We start from the raw sequence: 17,974 nt of genomic DNA, 5'->3' as shown, positions 1-17,974 counted from the left end.
GAGAGAGAACGTTATCAGAAGCCTGGTGACTAATATTTAGAATGGGAGAGAGAGTGTCAACGTTTTACACGTAGGAGCTTGTTAAACAGTCATTTTCAAGAATGTGTTTCAGAAAAAAAGAAAGGTCGATGACATATTTACTGTTTGTAACGAAATCTCAAAATTTTTCATCAAAAAAAAGCACAGGAAAAATTTAAAGAATTTCAAACAATGTTTATGGAACTACAGAGTTTGCTACGTCTTGATCGTAAAACTATCTTATTCGCATTTATTTAATGTTTACGTTGTTAGCGTTTCGATGTGTAGACAAAATTTAAGGCATAAGCGAGGTGTGCTTCAAGGAGTAGACCTCTGCTCTCCGTGTGACTCACATCATTCGGTATCAGGCACGGGAAAGCGAGGGCTCGTACGGAAGCAGACAAAGAGTCGTTATCCCCTCGGTCCTTTTCAAAGTGGAGCAGGAAATGGGATAACTAGTAGTGGTAGAGGGTTGCTTCCGCTGTGCACCATATGGCGGTTTGCGAGTTTTTCTCCTGGAACCCTCTAAAAACTCCAATGCTTCTCTCTATACAGGAAAAAATAAACTGCAGATGGAAACCTTTGTCCGAAAACGTAATCGACTATGGCGACATGGCAGAGGCCTGTCTATGTGGAAGCTAGCGTCACCTTCTTCACTGGCGATCGTGTTAGTCAGTCGCTGTCACCGAATAACAAACAACATTGAAAGACGTTCGGCATACAGTCCGCAAGCGTATACATAAGGCCGAGTTAGCTGCCGAAGGGGTGACGTGGAAGGCGCTGGTGCCTATAACTTCGACGCTCTGTAGCGTTGTTGGATGACGTTTCCGGGCGGGGGCTCCTATACTCGATTTGTTGCTCAAGACAAACTCTACAACCCCTCTAGGTTTGTCGCAACATTCGTGGAACACCAATTACATTCCGCAGTAACCTGACGCCCACATGCCCGAAGTCTAAAAGCTACGAACATTAGCAAAAAATAAACGCGATTGACACTTTTTTTAAAATCACAAAATTAGATTATCTAAGACGAATCGACGTGAAGACGTGTTCGAACATTCCTCATAACCCTAGTCTGAATGAAACTGCCCATTTATTTGCATTTATTTAAGTATCCAACATGTTTGCTAAGAATGGTGTACCACTAACAGTCATGCAACATTGTGTGGGGACCGACAGGAAGTGGAGACGAGTGTCACACCCAACGACAGTTAGTTTCAAATCCGACAGAAACAGCTTTTATCAGTAAACGCAGGTCTGTCTCAAGCAGTTCCTGGACGAACATTGCGAAGGGAAATGCTTCAGTGTGACACCTGAGGCCGGGTACCTTGCAAAAGGCCATAGCGGCCTTTAGTGGACCAAACTGGATACTAGCTGACTGGAAGATGTTTATTTCTACATTAGCGGTGACCTAGTGTTGGCCTTTCTTCTGCGTCTTCACGATGAGCATCCTGTCAACGCTTCCCGCTTGCAAGATGGCAACCGCCAATTTCACATGGCTACGCTCATAAGTTGTAAGTCTGACGCGCACGTAGGTACCCTATTGCCCCTCGACTGGCCCGGAAATTTGGTCGATCTTAATACCACAGAAAATGTTAGATTATTTGGAACAGCAGGAGAAACGTATCATTCAACATCCTCTCAAACTGGTAGTTCTACGGCATCTAATCGCCAATAAGCGGCTTCAGCTGTATATGGCATACCTGAACGAAGGCGAGAGAGTGTGTTGCAAGGTATTAGCATGTCGTCTCCAGATGGTGACTCATTTTTTGTCCAGTGTGCTTATTCGTACATCGTACCGGGTGGTTATAATTAAAATGCAGCTCCTCACAGGGATCCAGTGTGGCATGTAGTTATCGTATGGCAACGAAACTATTGGGTGTATGATCGAAGCCGACGAAATGAATTGAAATTTATGCTGCGGCCGCGACTCGAACCAAGGTCTTCTTGCTCGTTAGGCAGAAATGCTAACCATTACACCACTGCAGTACGATGGTCAACATTGCTGCACGAAATACCTAAGCTGAGTGCCCTCCCCAACACAAACTTCAATTCTGGCCACCAGGAGCAAATCTGACGCTGCCCATCACGGCGTTTTACGGCTGAAGTATTTCCAGTGCTAATACAGAGCAAGTTGTATAGAAGATCTTTAATAACATGATCAACATTATGCCTTCCTGACGCGTTTGACCTTTTCTGCCCACGTCCCGTTCCTAATCCATTGGATATGGAAACATTTATATACGTCTTTCTTGCGTTCACAGCGCCAGATTTGCACCTGATGGCGAAAATTGGAACTAATTTTTTTCCAGGATAAATTTATCCCGCATTAACGCTTTAGGATATGAACACTGAATAAAGTTTTAACTGCCAAGATGGCTAAAATCATTTATTCATACAGCTGACCGATTACGGCAAATCTCTGTTACCATCTTCGGATCTATGTTTACATCAGTACAGTAAGTAGTGCTATACAGTATATGTCCATGTTGGTATTGTGAACTACTCTAGAAGTCGGCATGTCAGTTTTAAAATAACAGCTAGTCTAAAGCGCTTACAAAAGTAAAGTGGTGATGAATTTGAGCAATTTTAATCGGCGCAATAATATGTGTGTACATAGCTGCTATTTTAAAACTGACATACCGACTTCTAGAGTTGCTGACGATACCAACATGGACATACGTTGTATAGCAGCACTTACTGTACTGATGGAGGAGATTGTGTAATGACGTAAACATAAATGTGAAGTGGGCAACAGAGATTTGCTGTAACCGGCCATCTATACGAATACATGATTTTAGCAATCATCGCAGTTGAGAATGTATTCAGTGCTCATAATATTACAGATCGCCCCCACGTTGACGATGTTGGAAGTGCATTAGAATATCTACCAAGTTTCGCTGCCATACAATAATTACGGCCCAAACTGGACCTCTGTGAGTAGTTGTACTTGATTACAGATAAACTGGGATCTCGAGTAAACACAGACATCTGAATTTGTCCTTTCCAAATGAGCTCATTAAATGGCTCTTTGTCAGATGTAACATACCGCTTCAAACTGCCCATTACAGAAAGGATGTCTCTGGCCCACACAGGATTCGTTCTTTCGTGCCACCATCCTTCGCTTAACCTATGGTTTCTTTGACATTTGTACATAAAAGTTGTGTCGTTTCAAAGTGAACACGGACATATTCAAGTACTGATGTTTTACCCTACGACTGTTTTCCAAATGAGGGCTTTCCAGCCCCCTAGGTTAGTTTTTTCGATATGAACTCCGTCATCTGGACAATAACGCGCACTTCATACACCGGGAACGATCCAACGAACCCGTTAGCCACTTCGTCTAACACGTCGTCGAGCACCACCGCTAACAGTTAAACATACCGAAATGTAGCTACCTCATATTGCCGTCGGACGTTTCCCATGGGCTGTCACGTCGCTAAAGTTGGATGCGGCCACCAAACATCGACATCACGGTATGCAAAGTGTATTGTTTCACTACACAAGAGTGTAATTTACCAGAAGACATCGGAAGGTTACAGGAATATATTAACAAAAGTTATTTCATCTTCCCCCAGACATTGTACACCATTACCATCAAAGTAGTCCCCTTAGGAACGGAGGTACTAAGTCCAACGTTTCAGTCACATTAGAAATGCATCCTGAACGTGTCTTTGTTAGTGTGTTTAGTACCCTCTGCGATTACACTTAAATCTCCCTCATTGTATCAATCTTCGTTAGTTAAACTTCATCTGCATCTTTGGGAGAGGAGGAAGTCACACGAAGCTAAATCCGGTGAGTACGACGGCGGTGAAACAACTACTTTCTTGTTCTTACTGAAAAATTCTTGTCCGATGTAATCGGTATGCGGTCGTGCATTGTCATGGTGGAATATCCAATGATACCTACGCCTCTTCTGGATACATTTACTCCTCATATTATCTCCCTCAGTCGTCTTACAATACCATGACAGAAATTTTTATTGACCGTCTGAGCAGGGGGAATATACTAGTTATGGACGATTCTATCAATATAAGCAGTTCAATAACGATTTAATGTTGCTCTTGACTTGTCAAGTTTTCTTTGCCGAAGCGAAGGGCTCTTCCAGTGCGACAATTGCTGACTATTTTTAGGGTCATAGCTATCGACTCAAACTTCGTCGCCAGTGACATCATTTGAAAGAAAGTTAGGGGCGTCTTGACGCAGTTGTTAAAGTTCCCTATAGACTTCCAGCCGACGTTGCTTTTGATTATCTTTAAGCAGTCTCGGCACAAACTTCGCCGCAATCCTCCTTATGTACATTCCTCCTTACACAATACTTTCACATGTACCACTGCTTACTCCCGAGGTGTTGCAGAGGTCTCGGATGGTCTGTCTACGATCTTGCAGAATCATATTCCTCACTTATTGAATGTTTTCCTAAACGAACGTTCGTAATCAACTGCTTATATTTGCCCATTTTTGGAACGCTTGTACCGGTCCTGTCGCTCATCTAAAAAGTTGTCTGCTGCAGCTTGCTTCAACATCCGGTGCGCTTCTGCAGCGGTTCTCCCAAGTTTTGCTTCAGACTTTACACAGACACGACGCTCTTTCAGATCAACCATCGTGAAATCGGATACTCATTGAAACACGGCACTGGAAATATGCTCACCAATAACTGATTTAAAAAGGATGTTTGGAAGGTATCTAAAGATATTTCAGTGTATTCTTAAAATTTAAATTTCTACACACAGAAACACACACACACACACACACACACACACACACACACACACACACACACACACACACACAGAGTATCCAACATTCAGATTAGTGATACAGAAAATGGACGGCAGACAGAGGAAGGAAGAAGCGACTTACCTTTCGCTGGCGATGGATGAGTTCCTGGACATGGACTTGGGTGACATCTCGAAGTCGGAATCAGAGCGATAGAGGAAGGACTCTCTGCGCTGTGGCAAGTTCTGCAGTACAAGCCCGGCTGACGGCGATGCTGCGCCATCCAGCGGACTGCGACCCGGGCTAGCGCCATTTTCCACGTCAAAGCTGAAACACCGAGAAGCACTGTGTCACTGCACATTCTTTCTGTCTCAGATTAAAGGTAGAATACCCGTTCAAGCAAATCTAATGAATTCAGCTTCAGTTTTTTTTTTTTTTTTTTTTTTTTACGGAAATCGGTTTTGTTGCAGTTTAATATTGGAGCACAGCCGGTAATTTCTTCGGAGGTACTTCAAGTACTGAAGGGAGTCATTGGAGAACCAAGACATAATTCGGCGGTTTGAGAGTCAGTTTCACTGCTTATCTACGGAAGCACTCCAGAATTTATAATTTAGCCTCACAAGGCTGAATGGACCACACTCATGGACAACCCCCCCACCCCTCCCCCCCAGTAGTAGTTCAATATGACCACGGATAATCGAACTGGGATCTCAGTCAGCACTAGCTTACCACTTAACAACCGTGTCAATTGTGTGCGTAATGTTCCAGATATCTCTTAATGTAATGTAGACAGAAATGCCATCGAGGGCTTAGAATAAAATAGCTGTGACACAGATCGTGGCAGGAATTTTCGAAGGGATTGTTCGAGGACAAGTCCAGGCAACCAGGACAGAAAACGTAGATGGCAGTGACAGGGTTGAGAGTTGAATCCGGGCCTAAACAGTTACGAGTTCCGTATTTTACCGCTGCGGTTACTCTTTGGATAGTGCTAGCGATGATGTCTTACACCCTGCAGAGAGAAGAAATGATTTAAAACATCTTTACCTCGACTGTTGTATTTTAAGCGGAGCTGATGTGTAAACTGATGCTAAGAAATCCTAAAGCGGTTTGTTAGCATAGACAGCAATGAATGATCATTGTTCCTACACGGACACACTGCCGCAGGTTTATCTTCTGTACAATAATGAAATAATGAAACTCCTTTCGGAGCATACGCAGAAAATCTTATCAACCGAAATTAGCTGTTAGTATTTATAAACTTCGCCGTGTAGCTCTCTTTCATGCTTGTAGAGACTGACATTTTCTGCCAAAGGGGGCGACATTTCCTCACCGCACGGAAAAAAATGTCACAGGCAAAAGTTCCATCTCTTCAAAATGTCAGATTCTTTTCTGCTCCATTGTCACATTTAAAATGAAATTCCAAAGTGATGACTAAACCGAAATTTGGATTAAGTTTGTCGACAATATTCTGTTTCTTCTGGTTAGAGTATACACCTTTTTTTCAACGAGGGTGTTTGTGTAGATGTAGTATGCTAATCCTTGGGAAAATATCCTCCTTCGGCGAATGACTGCTTTCATAGTGTCGGAGGTCACGATTACTGATAGAACCTTTTATGTTTTCGCAGTTAATGTACAACTGTTCTTTCGCAAGTGGCACATGTTAACAAGGACATTCTCCATACGTTTTTAAACAGAATAGTAATTTGGCGTCAGCTGTTTCTTCCGTCTTTATTTTGATCGTCCAGAATCATACTATAAAACTGTCCTATAGTTTCATATGCGCTTACAATTTTTGGAAATCCCTTACGTGGATCATCTCCAGAAAAAAGTAGTCTCACACTTGAACCCATCCAGCTAGTTGTTAACTGCTGGAAACAAAGGAACGAAGTTCTGTTAAGTCTTCAACTTCGGATAAATTACTTCTTGACGGCACTGCTTTACAGTTTATCCGTTTGAACGAAACACAGCGCGATTACTGTAAATTGTTGTACAAACAAATCTAGCTCACTCTGTTGTGCAGTATTAAAAAAAAAAACCACTGACATTTACCCTGTGTTCTTGCCTTGTGGAGAAATATTCTGCTTGCCTGATCCAAGCCGCCTCCTTGAGACAAATTAGGGGCTTTTTATATTAACGAAATGGCGGAAGTAGCACTAAGTGTAAACGAAATTACATCAGTGTCCCATATGGTGTTAGCAAATCACAAGAAACGTCAAAATGTAAGGCACAACCGATACGGCAACAAATTATCACCATTAGCAGCAACATTAGCCCTCACCTTTTTTTTCCACTAATATATTCACAAGCAGTCGTTCATGTATTTTTTGACTTTCAAGTCCGTGGCTTTCTGGCGTACATTAAATTATACTGACACCAATTACAAGCATAAATTCAGCTACGCGTTCACCATCAACTTGGTGTTCTTGAAAACTTTACAGTCCCACGAAATGTTGAAATTTATGTACGGCAATCAACAACTGGGAAACTGGTTTGAACGAGACAGTGATTCACTAAGTACGATCTTACAACAGGCGGCGCGTGTTTCACTTTTTCAGAGCTACGAAACAACACTCCTCCTGTGTTACGAATGACACACACACACACACACACACACACACACACACACACACACTATTCTGTGTCGAAATATTAGTAGAACTCCAGTGGCACTACAGGCATACTGAAGCTGCTGCTGCCGGCCGCGGTGGCCTAGCGGTTCTAGGCGCTCAGTCCGGAACGGCGGGACTGCTACGGTCGCAGGTTCGAATCCTGCCTCGGGCATGGATGTGTGTGATGTCCTTAGGTTAGTTAGATTTAAGTAGTTCTAAGTTCTAGGCGACTGATGACCTCAGAAGTTAAGTCGCATAATGCTCAGAGCCATTTGAACCATTTGAAGCTGCTGCTGACGTTGCAAGTCGTCTCGTATGTGCAATTTAGGGGTAATTATACATCAAACTCGATAGTGTGGATTACTAATTTGTCACTACACTACCGAACCACAGACAGTAGAAAAGTAGCCGCTTTCGCCTTTAAAGTTCTATCGAAGATAATTTCATTCGACTGACATGCGGATATGAAAATCTGATGGCTTTACGACTGTTGAGTACTGCTTCCAGCTAGATGATTGTGTAAGATCAGAATTTTCACATACGTAACTAACGAGTTCTGTATTTTCTGGATCAGAAGTAGGAGAGTACGCTTAGTTGAAATAATTTCTTTTGTCCGAGACGCGTCATTTATACGTTAATGTCTAATACTAATCACTGTGTGTGTTTATTTTTTAGATAACGTTCGTACTTCGTTTTTCTACAGACGTTACGCATTTCAAAGACAGTTAATTGATTCTGCTCCAACTTCCTCCTATGATTTAGAATTTGCATTTCACTTATTTCCATTAAAAATGAATACAGAAGGAAGGGGAAATATGAGTGCGAAATAGTTTCCTTGAGATTCACTCACATCGGTAGGCAGCGTAAATACATTGTTCAAGACAATTTACAACTCTATTTACAATCATTTATTTAGGAAGAGTTGTTTTACAATTCTCGTGAGAAAATTAGCTAAACTTTCTTTAGAAAACTGCATTATTATAGAACGAAACAGCGATGTAACGGCGAACGACTTTCATACATTTAGAAGCTGCACGTCTAGAATATCATTCTTGTACGCAATAGTCTTTCAGGAAAAGCTACTTTTTAAGTCTGTCAGTTCTTAAGCTCTGTTTCGTTTGTTCAACAACTGCATCTTGCCTTCCGTTAAGGAATTACGAACTCTGCAACTGTCTTGACAATGGAAACTTCTGTTCTTGACTGTACTAACCAACCGATCACATGTTCTGTTTCGTGATTTAGTGACTTTCACTTATGTCTTATGCCATCGAAGTGCGGCATATACACTTCGGAAAGGTGTGGAGGTACATTCTCGATTAATGTGGCGAGAAAGACACGACATGCTGTCTACCGCCCCACGTCAAACAATTTGCGTGTAAAGCATGACTTACAAGGGCTGAGTCACAATCGACCTTGAGTGTTTCCACACTTCACCGCAGCACCTTCGCTAGCCGCACCGTTCTCTACGTGACAAAGTACAAAAAGCATGTTCACGGTCATAATTAAGTCCCCAAGCTACCATCCAGAAATCTAACGCACCAGAATCTAACACTTCAGTAACATGGAGTAACTTTGCAGGATTCAAAGTCATAAAAGCTCAAAGCAGTAATCACGTTCTCAGCACTTCCCTTCATAATGCTTCAACGTAATGTATGCCATTTATTCATTGTCCGATCAGGCAATATTCCGTACAGTTCTTAACTCGGGCACTATCGAATTTTAATACTAGTTGGTAAGAACATCTTTCGGGTCCGTCGATGGGTACTGCGTTCAAGAATAGTATTAACATAGTTCTCAGGCCACGTGATTATCAACAACAATCGCAGGAAACAATTTGAGCTTGTTTTACACATCACAATGTTTGATACCAAAGTTTCAAAATATTGCGTATTGATTCGGTTATGAATCTGATCAATAACTAACTACACAACAAGAAATTTATGCTTTTACTTAACAAAGCTAACTGTCTCGAATGGTTGAAAGATAAAATTATTATGTTTAATTTGCTCTAATATTAAATATAGAGAATTAACGTAACAGCGGTTGTAGAAACGTTTCACTATTAGCTTCTTCGCGTTAACCATTGCATACTGGATGGAATCTGTGAAAACCCCCTTATGATTACAATCCGTAGGAGTCATTCGATCTTGAGAATATACAGTCAAATGCGCTTACTGGCTTCACTACTGAGGAAATGCAACGCTTCATACATCACGGAAAACTAATCAAGCTCAAAATTATACGTACAGCAAGCCCCAACGGATAATATTAAAGAAGATATGAAATATTTCAGCTGTGTGAATCTGCGCAACACCACAGAGGGTTACGTGAACTTGTATTGATCACTAAAACAATTTTATTTACGAGTCTGACTGGACAGATTTCAACTTTGTGTTCTGGTTGTCAGCCACCTTCATATTGTGATAAAGCGTAGATGACAATGACTAGAAAGCAGTCGGCAGTATTGGTTACAGCATTAGTAGTTAGCCTCTGATGACTGTCTCACCATTAAAGAGCTTGGAGCAGATCTAAAAGACCAATGTGGGGCAGCGTATATAGGCGAGATATGCCGCACAGTACAAGAACGCTGCGATGAACAGCGTCATACACGCCTTCATCAACCGCAATAGTCGTCAATTGCGGAACACTGTCTGAATACGGGCCATCGGATGATTTATGAAAAGACGGAAGTTTTATACCCGGCGGCATCATCTTTCTGGGAAGCAATGCATGTCCGTACAGCCGATAATCTCATCAACAAGGATGCGCGATTTCAACTGAGCCCAGCGTGGGATCCTGCATTGGCTGCTATTAAATCACGACGCGAAAATCAAGATTCTTCGATAACAGGCCCATCATAACATTGGTCTAGTGCAGCCGTTGGTGAGTGACGTCTGGCCCCACTGTCGGCAAATCCAGCGTACAACGCATGTGCAGCTGAGCCGCTCTGCGATTTTCGGCAGAGGGAGTTTGAATATGGCACCATTTATCTGCAAATAATTACGCATGCGCGATTTCCGTGCCTGCGCATCCTTCGCGCGCGTGTTCTAGAAAAGTGGCGTCGATGTGCGGATACCGTCAGTCGTACCTAGACACCAGCAAGGTTGAACCACTTTAAGATGTCGGACAGTTGCTCTGAGGAAATATTGTGGAATTTTCACAACGTGATCCGGCGGCAAACCCGTGAAGACTATTTATTCTGAATATTTATTACACACTTTCGCCGTGCTTGTTCTGTCTCCAAAGGGAGGCACTATTCTCAATGTGACGAAAAATAATTCTAAGCTAGAATTTTGATAAGGGATCCGTCTATAGTGGTGCACAATCTGTCGTCGTCGTTAGGTAACAAGGAAAGTTTTGCTGGGGGACAGCGGACGATGTTGGTTATGTGGTGCTGACAATAACGTACGTAACTAATTTAAGAGAATGAAAAGGGAGTAAACTATTCCTGCCGTGTGTGTAAGTTGTCCTCTGCTCATTTGCGCACTTAGATGAATTGCTCGTTGCGAGAATAAATACAAAATCAATATGGATTGCATATCAGTAAAGTTCTTCTGCAAGTTGTGTTTTCTAAAGCCTCACTGAAATCTTCCTGTGTAGGGGGAAATCTGCAGAATTAAAATGCACCTCTGAAGACGTTCCGTGATGTGAAGAAAAACGTATCTGAGGGGGACTTTTGATTAATAAAATGTATTTTTGTGAGTATGAACTTGACAGTGTTTTCTGTTGTTTGCCTAAATACAGTATAACTAATACTCATATACAGCGTAAACTATCAAGAATGGTAACTATCTGTTGTTATATTTGTAGTGATAAGTTAGAAGAAATAGCGAAATTTAGCACAAAAGACATCAACTCAGCATCTCTTACACTTCAGTAACTATCTACTGACCGCCTGAAGATGAAGTAACACAGGTCGTAATGTGTTGAGGAAATACTTACTGTAAGCAGTATACTTTATTTGCCTTTTAACATGGATATTAGCTATGTACCGAACTCAGTAGACATGGTTACACAGTGTTAATGAACCAATTAGAGACTCTCGGTAAATGCCAAGAGATCGCTCAATTGTGCATGTAACGTATAGCCGATTTTCATATTCTGTCTCATATACTGTAACGATGAACACAGTGTATAAAGTAGTCTGATACCCAACAATATGGCCGGCCTCTGTGACCGAGCGGTTCTAGGCGCTTCAGTCCGGAACCGCGCTGCTGCTACGGTCGCAGGTTCGAATCCTGCCTTGGGCATGGATGTGTGTGATGTCCTTAGGTTGATTAGGATTAAGCAGTTCTAAGTCTATGGGACTGATGACCTCAGATGTTAGGTCTCATAGTGCTCAGAACCATTTGAACCATTTTTGAACCCAACAAACGTACGCTAAAATATGAATACTAGGCATCACGTCTCCCTCTTGTGAAAGGTTAGTTTCACGGTGTTTTACGGGAAACGGAACGAAACACGGAAAACAAAGAAGTTCACGGATGATAAGAGGAAGTGTGCCTGACGTCCCGGATGATTCACGGTGAGTGGGATGTGCGAGGTCGCGCGCATCTACCGTGACGGGACGGCCCTGCCTTCCGCCGACAGCGAACGGCACTGCACTGCGCTCGCCCGATCACGCGATCGCGACTTGCCATCACGCAGCATCACCGCAGTAATTTTTCGCTAGCTGTAATGGCCCAATCTTCACTCCGTACAGTCGACCTTCCGCGCGTCCTTATATAATCGTGACGTCGCGATTCCAGCGCTTTATTCCGTTCTCTGGAACCCATTTGTCAAACGCATCGAACAACAACACTCTTGACAGCCGTCATTCTGGTCTGCGTGTAATATAAAGGCTAATAGTTAGCGAGCTTCCATCGCGATCCTCAGAAGATTTAACAATTTACACAATTTCTGGCTACTCCACATGCTTGTTATTAGTTAACAAAATAGAGGATACGTAAAGAACGAGAAATGTTTATCATGGTGGACAAAAAATTTTTCAGGGGAAAGAAAATATAAATTACGCCATTAGAGCACGCTAGAGCGTCTTTTCTTCGCATTGAAGCGTCTGTTGTCGACAAAGCAAAGTAATTACGAAAACGTAAATGCAGAAGCAGGGTATGAATTGAGTTTTGCGTTGTTTGAAATGAAACGATGTTCCACCAAATGCGGAATTCATGTGCACATTAATCGGTTGTACCACAATAAGTCAGTTCAAACATAATGGATAAAATGAAAATATTAATTTTCTCATTGCTGACAGGCAATTGGAAATGAGGAGCGATGCAAATGCGTTAATGTTAAGCGAACATTGATTTACGAATAATTAGTCTACATGTAAAATTTACTGCGCGTCCATACGACGATCTCGAAAAAATAGCGTGTAAATTCGCATCGAGGCAGTAACTAGGAAATCAGAAATTTCAAAGGCACCAACAGTCGCCATGTTCAATGAAGCATCCTGTCATTCACCTGAACTGTTTTAGGAAAAACGCAGAAAACATTAATTAATATGATTGGAGTATCCAGTAACATAGCACCCGTGCCACGTCGCCATTTCATTAAGTAGGCTATGAAAGTCTAAAATGATGAGAGAGAAGAAAAGGACTTCCCAGAATTTAATAAAAAAAATCGACTGGACTGACCGAGCGAGATGGGAAAGTAGTTAGCCCACTAGATTCGTATTCAGGAGGACGACGGTTCAAATCAGCGTCCAACCATCCAGATTTAGGTTTTAGTAATTTCTCTAAATCATTCCAAGCAAATGCCGGGACGGTTCCTTCGAAAGGGCACGGCCCCATACTTTACGCAATCCGAGCTTGTGCTCCGTCTCTAATGACCTCAATGTCGACGGGACGTTAAACCCAATCTTCCTTTCTTCCTTCCTTCTGGCTAGAATGGTATGTTTATCTATATGTGTGGTGTGCTTCAAGGAGGCTGTAGTTCTTTAGTGTGTAGAGATTGATGTGTAAATGGTCTTAACGAGGAACTGTCAGTACAACTGCTGGGGACTCGGACTAAATATGAACATTCTGGTAATAACATCTCATTCCTTGACCTTGTTTTCTGACTTACCAGCAATGTACTGTCAATATGTCTGCAAGAGTTTTCAGCTGATAGTGTACGTGTGATCATTGTGACCTACTGCATCTAGTGTCAAGACAGCAGAGTGAGTTTAAGGGTAAAGTTGATCTGCTAATCACAACAGCGGAAGAGAAAATTAACTTACGCATAACGACAGAAGAGCGTTATTTATAATAATGCGGCTTATAACGTGATGCCAAGTACTAAGAGTAACTTGAGTCTAGAGGAGATACCATTAACAAAAAAGGGAACTGAATGAACGCCACATTAGGCTGAAGGCTACTCTTGCCAAATACTGTAACACAGTGCTGCAGCGAGAACAAAATCGTAAGTATTAATCTCCAGAAACTTTTAATGCGCTCCTTTTACCCATTGCAAGACCTGGTCACGAATGGGGAACATTAGGGTGCGTGCATAAGCTAGACTGTCTACTCCCAACGGTGGAACACTGCGGAAGTTCTGTAATGGTAGCCCAAATCGTAGTTTTCTGAGTATCCTATGGTCACAATGAATGGGGAACAATCTGTCTATGAAGGCATTCTACAATATTTTAGATAACCATGTTCCGTTAATGGTGGAGACAATGTTCCATGTAGATGATTACATTTATCAGTATGATGATTCTATCATTCAGGTGGTTTTACGCGCTCAAGAGAGGCTGAAAAATGTAATTATACTTATGTGTTCTACACAAACATCGGATTTAAGTATTATGGAGCCAATATAGGCAGAAATATTAAGAACTAGATACCGAGCCGGCCGATGTGGCCGAGCGGTTCTAGGCGCTTCAGTCTGGAACCGCGCGACCGCTACGGTCGCAGGTTAGAATCCTGCCTCGGGCATGGATGTGTGTGATGTCCTTAGGTTAGTCAGGTTTAAGTGGTTCTAAGTTCTAGGGGACTGATGACCTCAGCAGTTAGGTCCCATAGTGCTCAGAGCCATTTGATTTGAACTAGTTACCGATCCCATTGGTGAACATTCATGATTTGTATGTATGTATATCGAACAGCATTTCGGATGAATTGGATGCTAAAGAAGATCCTAAGCCATATTAGAAGAGTATTTACTTATTACCCACCCAGTGAGGATGATCGTGAAAGGAAGTGGGCGCACGATCTGCGTTCGACGACTGGTTCCTTCCACAGGCTCGACAGTGAGGAGCAGCTGTTATTGTGGTCAACACATCCCTGATGACGATGCACAGCAGAGTTATTCCAGCGGATGCCCACTCAGTCATTCGCGCGTCACGCATTCATCAAACTAACTTACACGACTCGTCGGCTGCACTGGGCATGGCTCAAGTGGACAATTAGCGACTGCAGAATGTTTCTTTGGTCTGTCTCGCCACACTTTTTACTATACTCTGCGGATGTGCGCTTATATACACCTCGTCACTACCATGACGTTGGTACACACAGTGCAAATCTAAGGCGGCAGTTTTTCTTCTTTGGAGCATATAAGCCATGCTCTTTTAAGTGGAATAACAATTTGATCCCGGTGAATATAGCTGTAGCGCGATGATGCCTTTCCCCTTATCCACACTATGCAAAAGGATTGTACGACTAATTCGGTGTAGAGTTGTTATATATCATCATCATCATCATCATCATCATCATCATCATCATCATCATCATTATTATTATTATTATTTATTACTATTATTATCATCGTCATCATTATTACTACAGTTAGAAAAAATTCTTCCTTTTCTACAGTGTGTTTCCTAGTCCCCATTAAAGGTAGTGATGTTTTGTAGAGGGGACCAAGTACGTATAATTTTCAATAGCGTATTACCTTTAGAAGCTTGCTGTGTCTGTGCTGTAGGGTGGAAGAGCGATAGTCATTTACTGTGACTCAGAATTTCAACTAAAATGCTGCAGTTACCACTGAGCAGTAGCGATACAACCGAAATACATTATTTTACGTTTGTTCCTCTAAGTTATTGGATATGATGTTCTGCTAAAAAGAAGCCTACTCTGTCGCCACTATGAGCCGCCATCATCAGATGCTGTGCTTCGTTATTGCTACGGTACCAGTTTGGATTGTCACAAACGATCTTCAGGAACACGAGGTTTTGAACATCAGTAGCTGTGAGGATATGTACATGACGTACAAACCCTCTCCATGTAACGTGAAAAACGCAAACGATATTTTTCAACGTTGTGTAAGTATCCAGAGTTTCGACGCATCGTACTGTTGTATTAATACGGCATTAGATGATCTCAATTATGTTTGAATTTTATATAAGAGGTTGTGGTGATGATTTTGTGCTTTTGACATTAAGTGGGCAGTGGATGAAATTCGCTTACACTGCCGACCATTAAAACTGCACACCAGAAACGAAAATTTACATATTTTCCGTATGCATTGTTGTAGGAAGAATATATAATTTGTATTTTGCGGGTATACAGGGTGCCGGCCGGAGTGGGCGTGCGGTTCTAGGCGCTGCAGCCTGGAGCCGGGCGACCGCTACGGTCGCAGGTTCGAATCCTGCCTCGGGCATGGATGTGTGTGATGTCCTTAGGTTAGTTAGGTTTAATTAGTTCTAAGTTCTAGGCGACTGATGACTTCAGAAGTTAAGTCGCATAGTGCTCAGAGCCGAGCCGGTAGACAGGGTGTGAAAGTTAGTACATGGTGCTGCCATCTCTGAAAGCCACAATGGCTATCCTGTCTGTGAACAGTGACGAACTAAGCCTGGACGACAGATGCGGCAAAGTCATTCCATCCTGCTTCAGTTCTACTCCAGATTTTATCAATTAAAGTGGCTTGCGAAACCCACGACCGGATGATTTCAATGGCTGAAACATCTAGAGAACGCGCTGACCAGGGAAACAGTCAAACACCGTTTTTATGAAAGTAGGTCAAGACTACACAACAAACTTGCGGTATCTTGTTGAAAGATAACGCCACGGAGAACTCGAAGATAGGGCACAGCCACCGACCCTGACTTGTCAATTACGAAACGGCTACTGTCTAGATTACCGGTTACGCGAAACAGAAGTACTCGTAATGTGTATAAAGTGGCATTCCATACCATCACACCAGAGCCCGTGTAATAATAACCATCTGGCAACGTCCGTTCTCACACACGTCGACCGTGATGCTGTATGCATATTCGAGACTCTTCTGGAAAGACAACTTGGTGCTACTCGTGTCTCCAATGAGCTCCTTGAGGGCATCACTATCGGTGTGCCTGTCTTTGCTGCCGCATCAAGGGTAGCCACCACAATGGTCGACGTGCTAACCGTCGGTGGTGCTCCAGACGTCGCCGATCTGCCAGTCTGGATACTTGTCTTGCTGCTAACAAGCCCATCTCCTCACTCAAGGTACGTGACGTAGGTACGATCCTGCATGACCGGGCGAACAATAAGGCTGTCATCTCGAGCGCTACACAGGTGAGGCAGCTGAGATCAAGCATGATGCTGAGTATAGCCCACTTGAACCATTTCCATTTTAGATGCCGACCTACGTGAACAGAAATATCGCGGAACGAAAAACTGCACCCCTGGTAGAAGTTTCTCCTTTTTACAAGAGGCGTTACACGGTCTCGTCACAAACAACGAACATTCATATGCGACACTTGATTGAGAAACCCGCTGCATAATCGTTCCTACATTACAGAATGCATATGTCATTACTCCTACCTATAATGTACAGATGCGCCGAAATGCTAAGAAGTTACATATCCAAGCATGTAATACATGGTGAGCAGAAAGTCTTCCCTGGTTAAAAACACTTATTTCTAAAGAACTATGCCACATACAACTGTGTGGTGTGACATGTCAGCACTTATCGATAATCGCATCAAAGGGCAATGACCTCTCTTCGGTCTGGGAAGCTCGGGAAGTTCTTGTGCGCTGTGGTCGGCCGGGGAGTGAGATGGTTGTTGAATGGCACTGGGGCAAGCTGGAATTGTGGAGGGCAAGGCGCAGCTGCTGGACAAGAGAATTAGCCGGGTTGGTTGGTTGATTCGGGGGATAGGATCAAACAGCGAGGTCATCGGTTCAAATGGTTCAAATGGCTCTGAGCACAATGGGACTGAACATCTTAGGTCATAAGTCCCCTAGAGCTTAGAACTACTTAAACCTAACTAACCTAAGGACATCACACACACCCATGCCCGAGGCAGGATTCGAACCTGCGACCGTAGCAGTCCCGCGGTTCCGGACTGCAGCGCCAGAACCGCATGGCCACCGCGGCCGGCGAGGTCATCGATCGCATCGGATTAGAGAAGGACGGGAAGGAAGCCGGCAGTGCCCTTTCAAAGGAGCCATCTCCAGATTTGCCTGAAACGATTTGGGGAAATCGAGGAAAACCTAAACAAGGGTGGTCGGACGCGGGGGTTGAACCGTCCTTCTCCCGAATGCGAGTCCAGTGTGCTAACCACTGAGCTGCCCAGTAGTCATGATCTAGTGGGGTGCTCGGTGTCCCTGCTCGAGCAATGTTATCGCAGAAGTATCAGAGTTTGATCGAAAACGTGATAACTGCATTTTGTGGCAATGTGAGCACGTATGAAGCCGATGTTCGCTTTAAGGTATGACTGTACTCTGCCCCTG

The 17,974-nt window shown here is 43.0% G+C and overlaps 1 protein-coding gene across 1 annotated transcript in view; it reads right to left on the bottom strand.

Annotated features, from left to right (window-relative positions):
- LOC126185109 (cAMP-specific 3',5'-cyclic phosphodiesterase-like) overlaps positions 1-17,974 on the bottom strand; it is a 954,034-nt gene that overhangs the window by 830,778 nt on the left and 105,282 nt on the right. The window contains exon 2 of the mRNA XM_049927917.1: positions 4,882-5,064. Within this exon, the coding sequence (XP_049783874.1) occupies positions 4,882-5,064 (183 nt within the window). The remainder of the gene's footprint in view (positions 1-4,881; positions 5,065-17,974) is intronic.

Source organism: Schistocerca cancellata, chromosome 4 (genome assembly GCF_023864275.1).
Source record: "Schistocerca cancellata isolate TAMUIC-IGC-003103 chromosome 4, iqSchCanc2.1, whole genome shotgun sequence".
NCBI classification, from domain to species: Eukaryota; Metazoa; Arthropoda; class Insecta; order Orthoptera; family Acrididae; genus Schistocerca; species Schistocerca cancellata.
The sequence above is the reverse complement of the archived record's forward strand: the minus strand, read 5'-3'. Positions and strand labels throughout refer to the sequence as shown.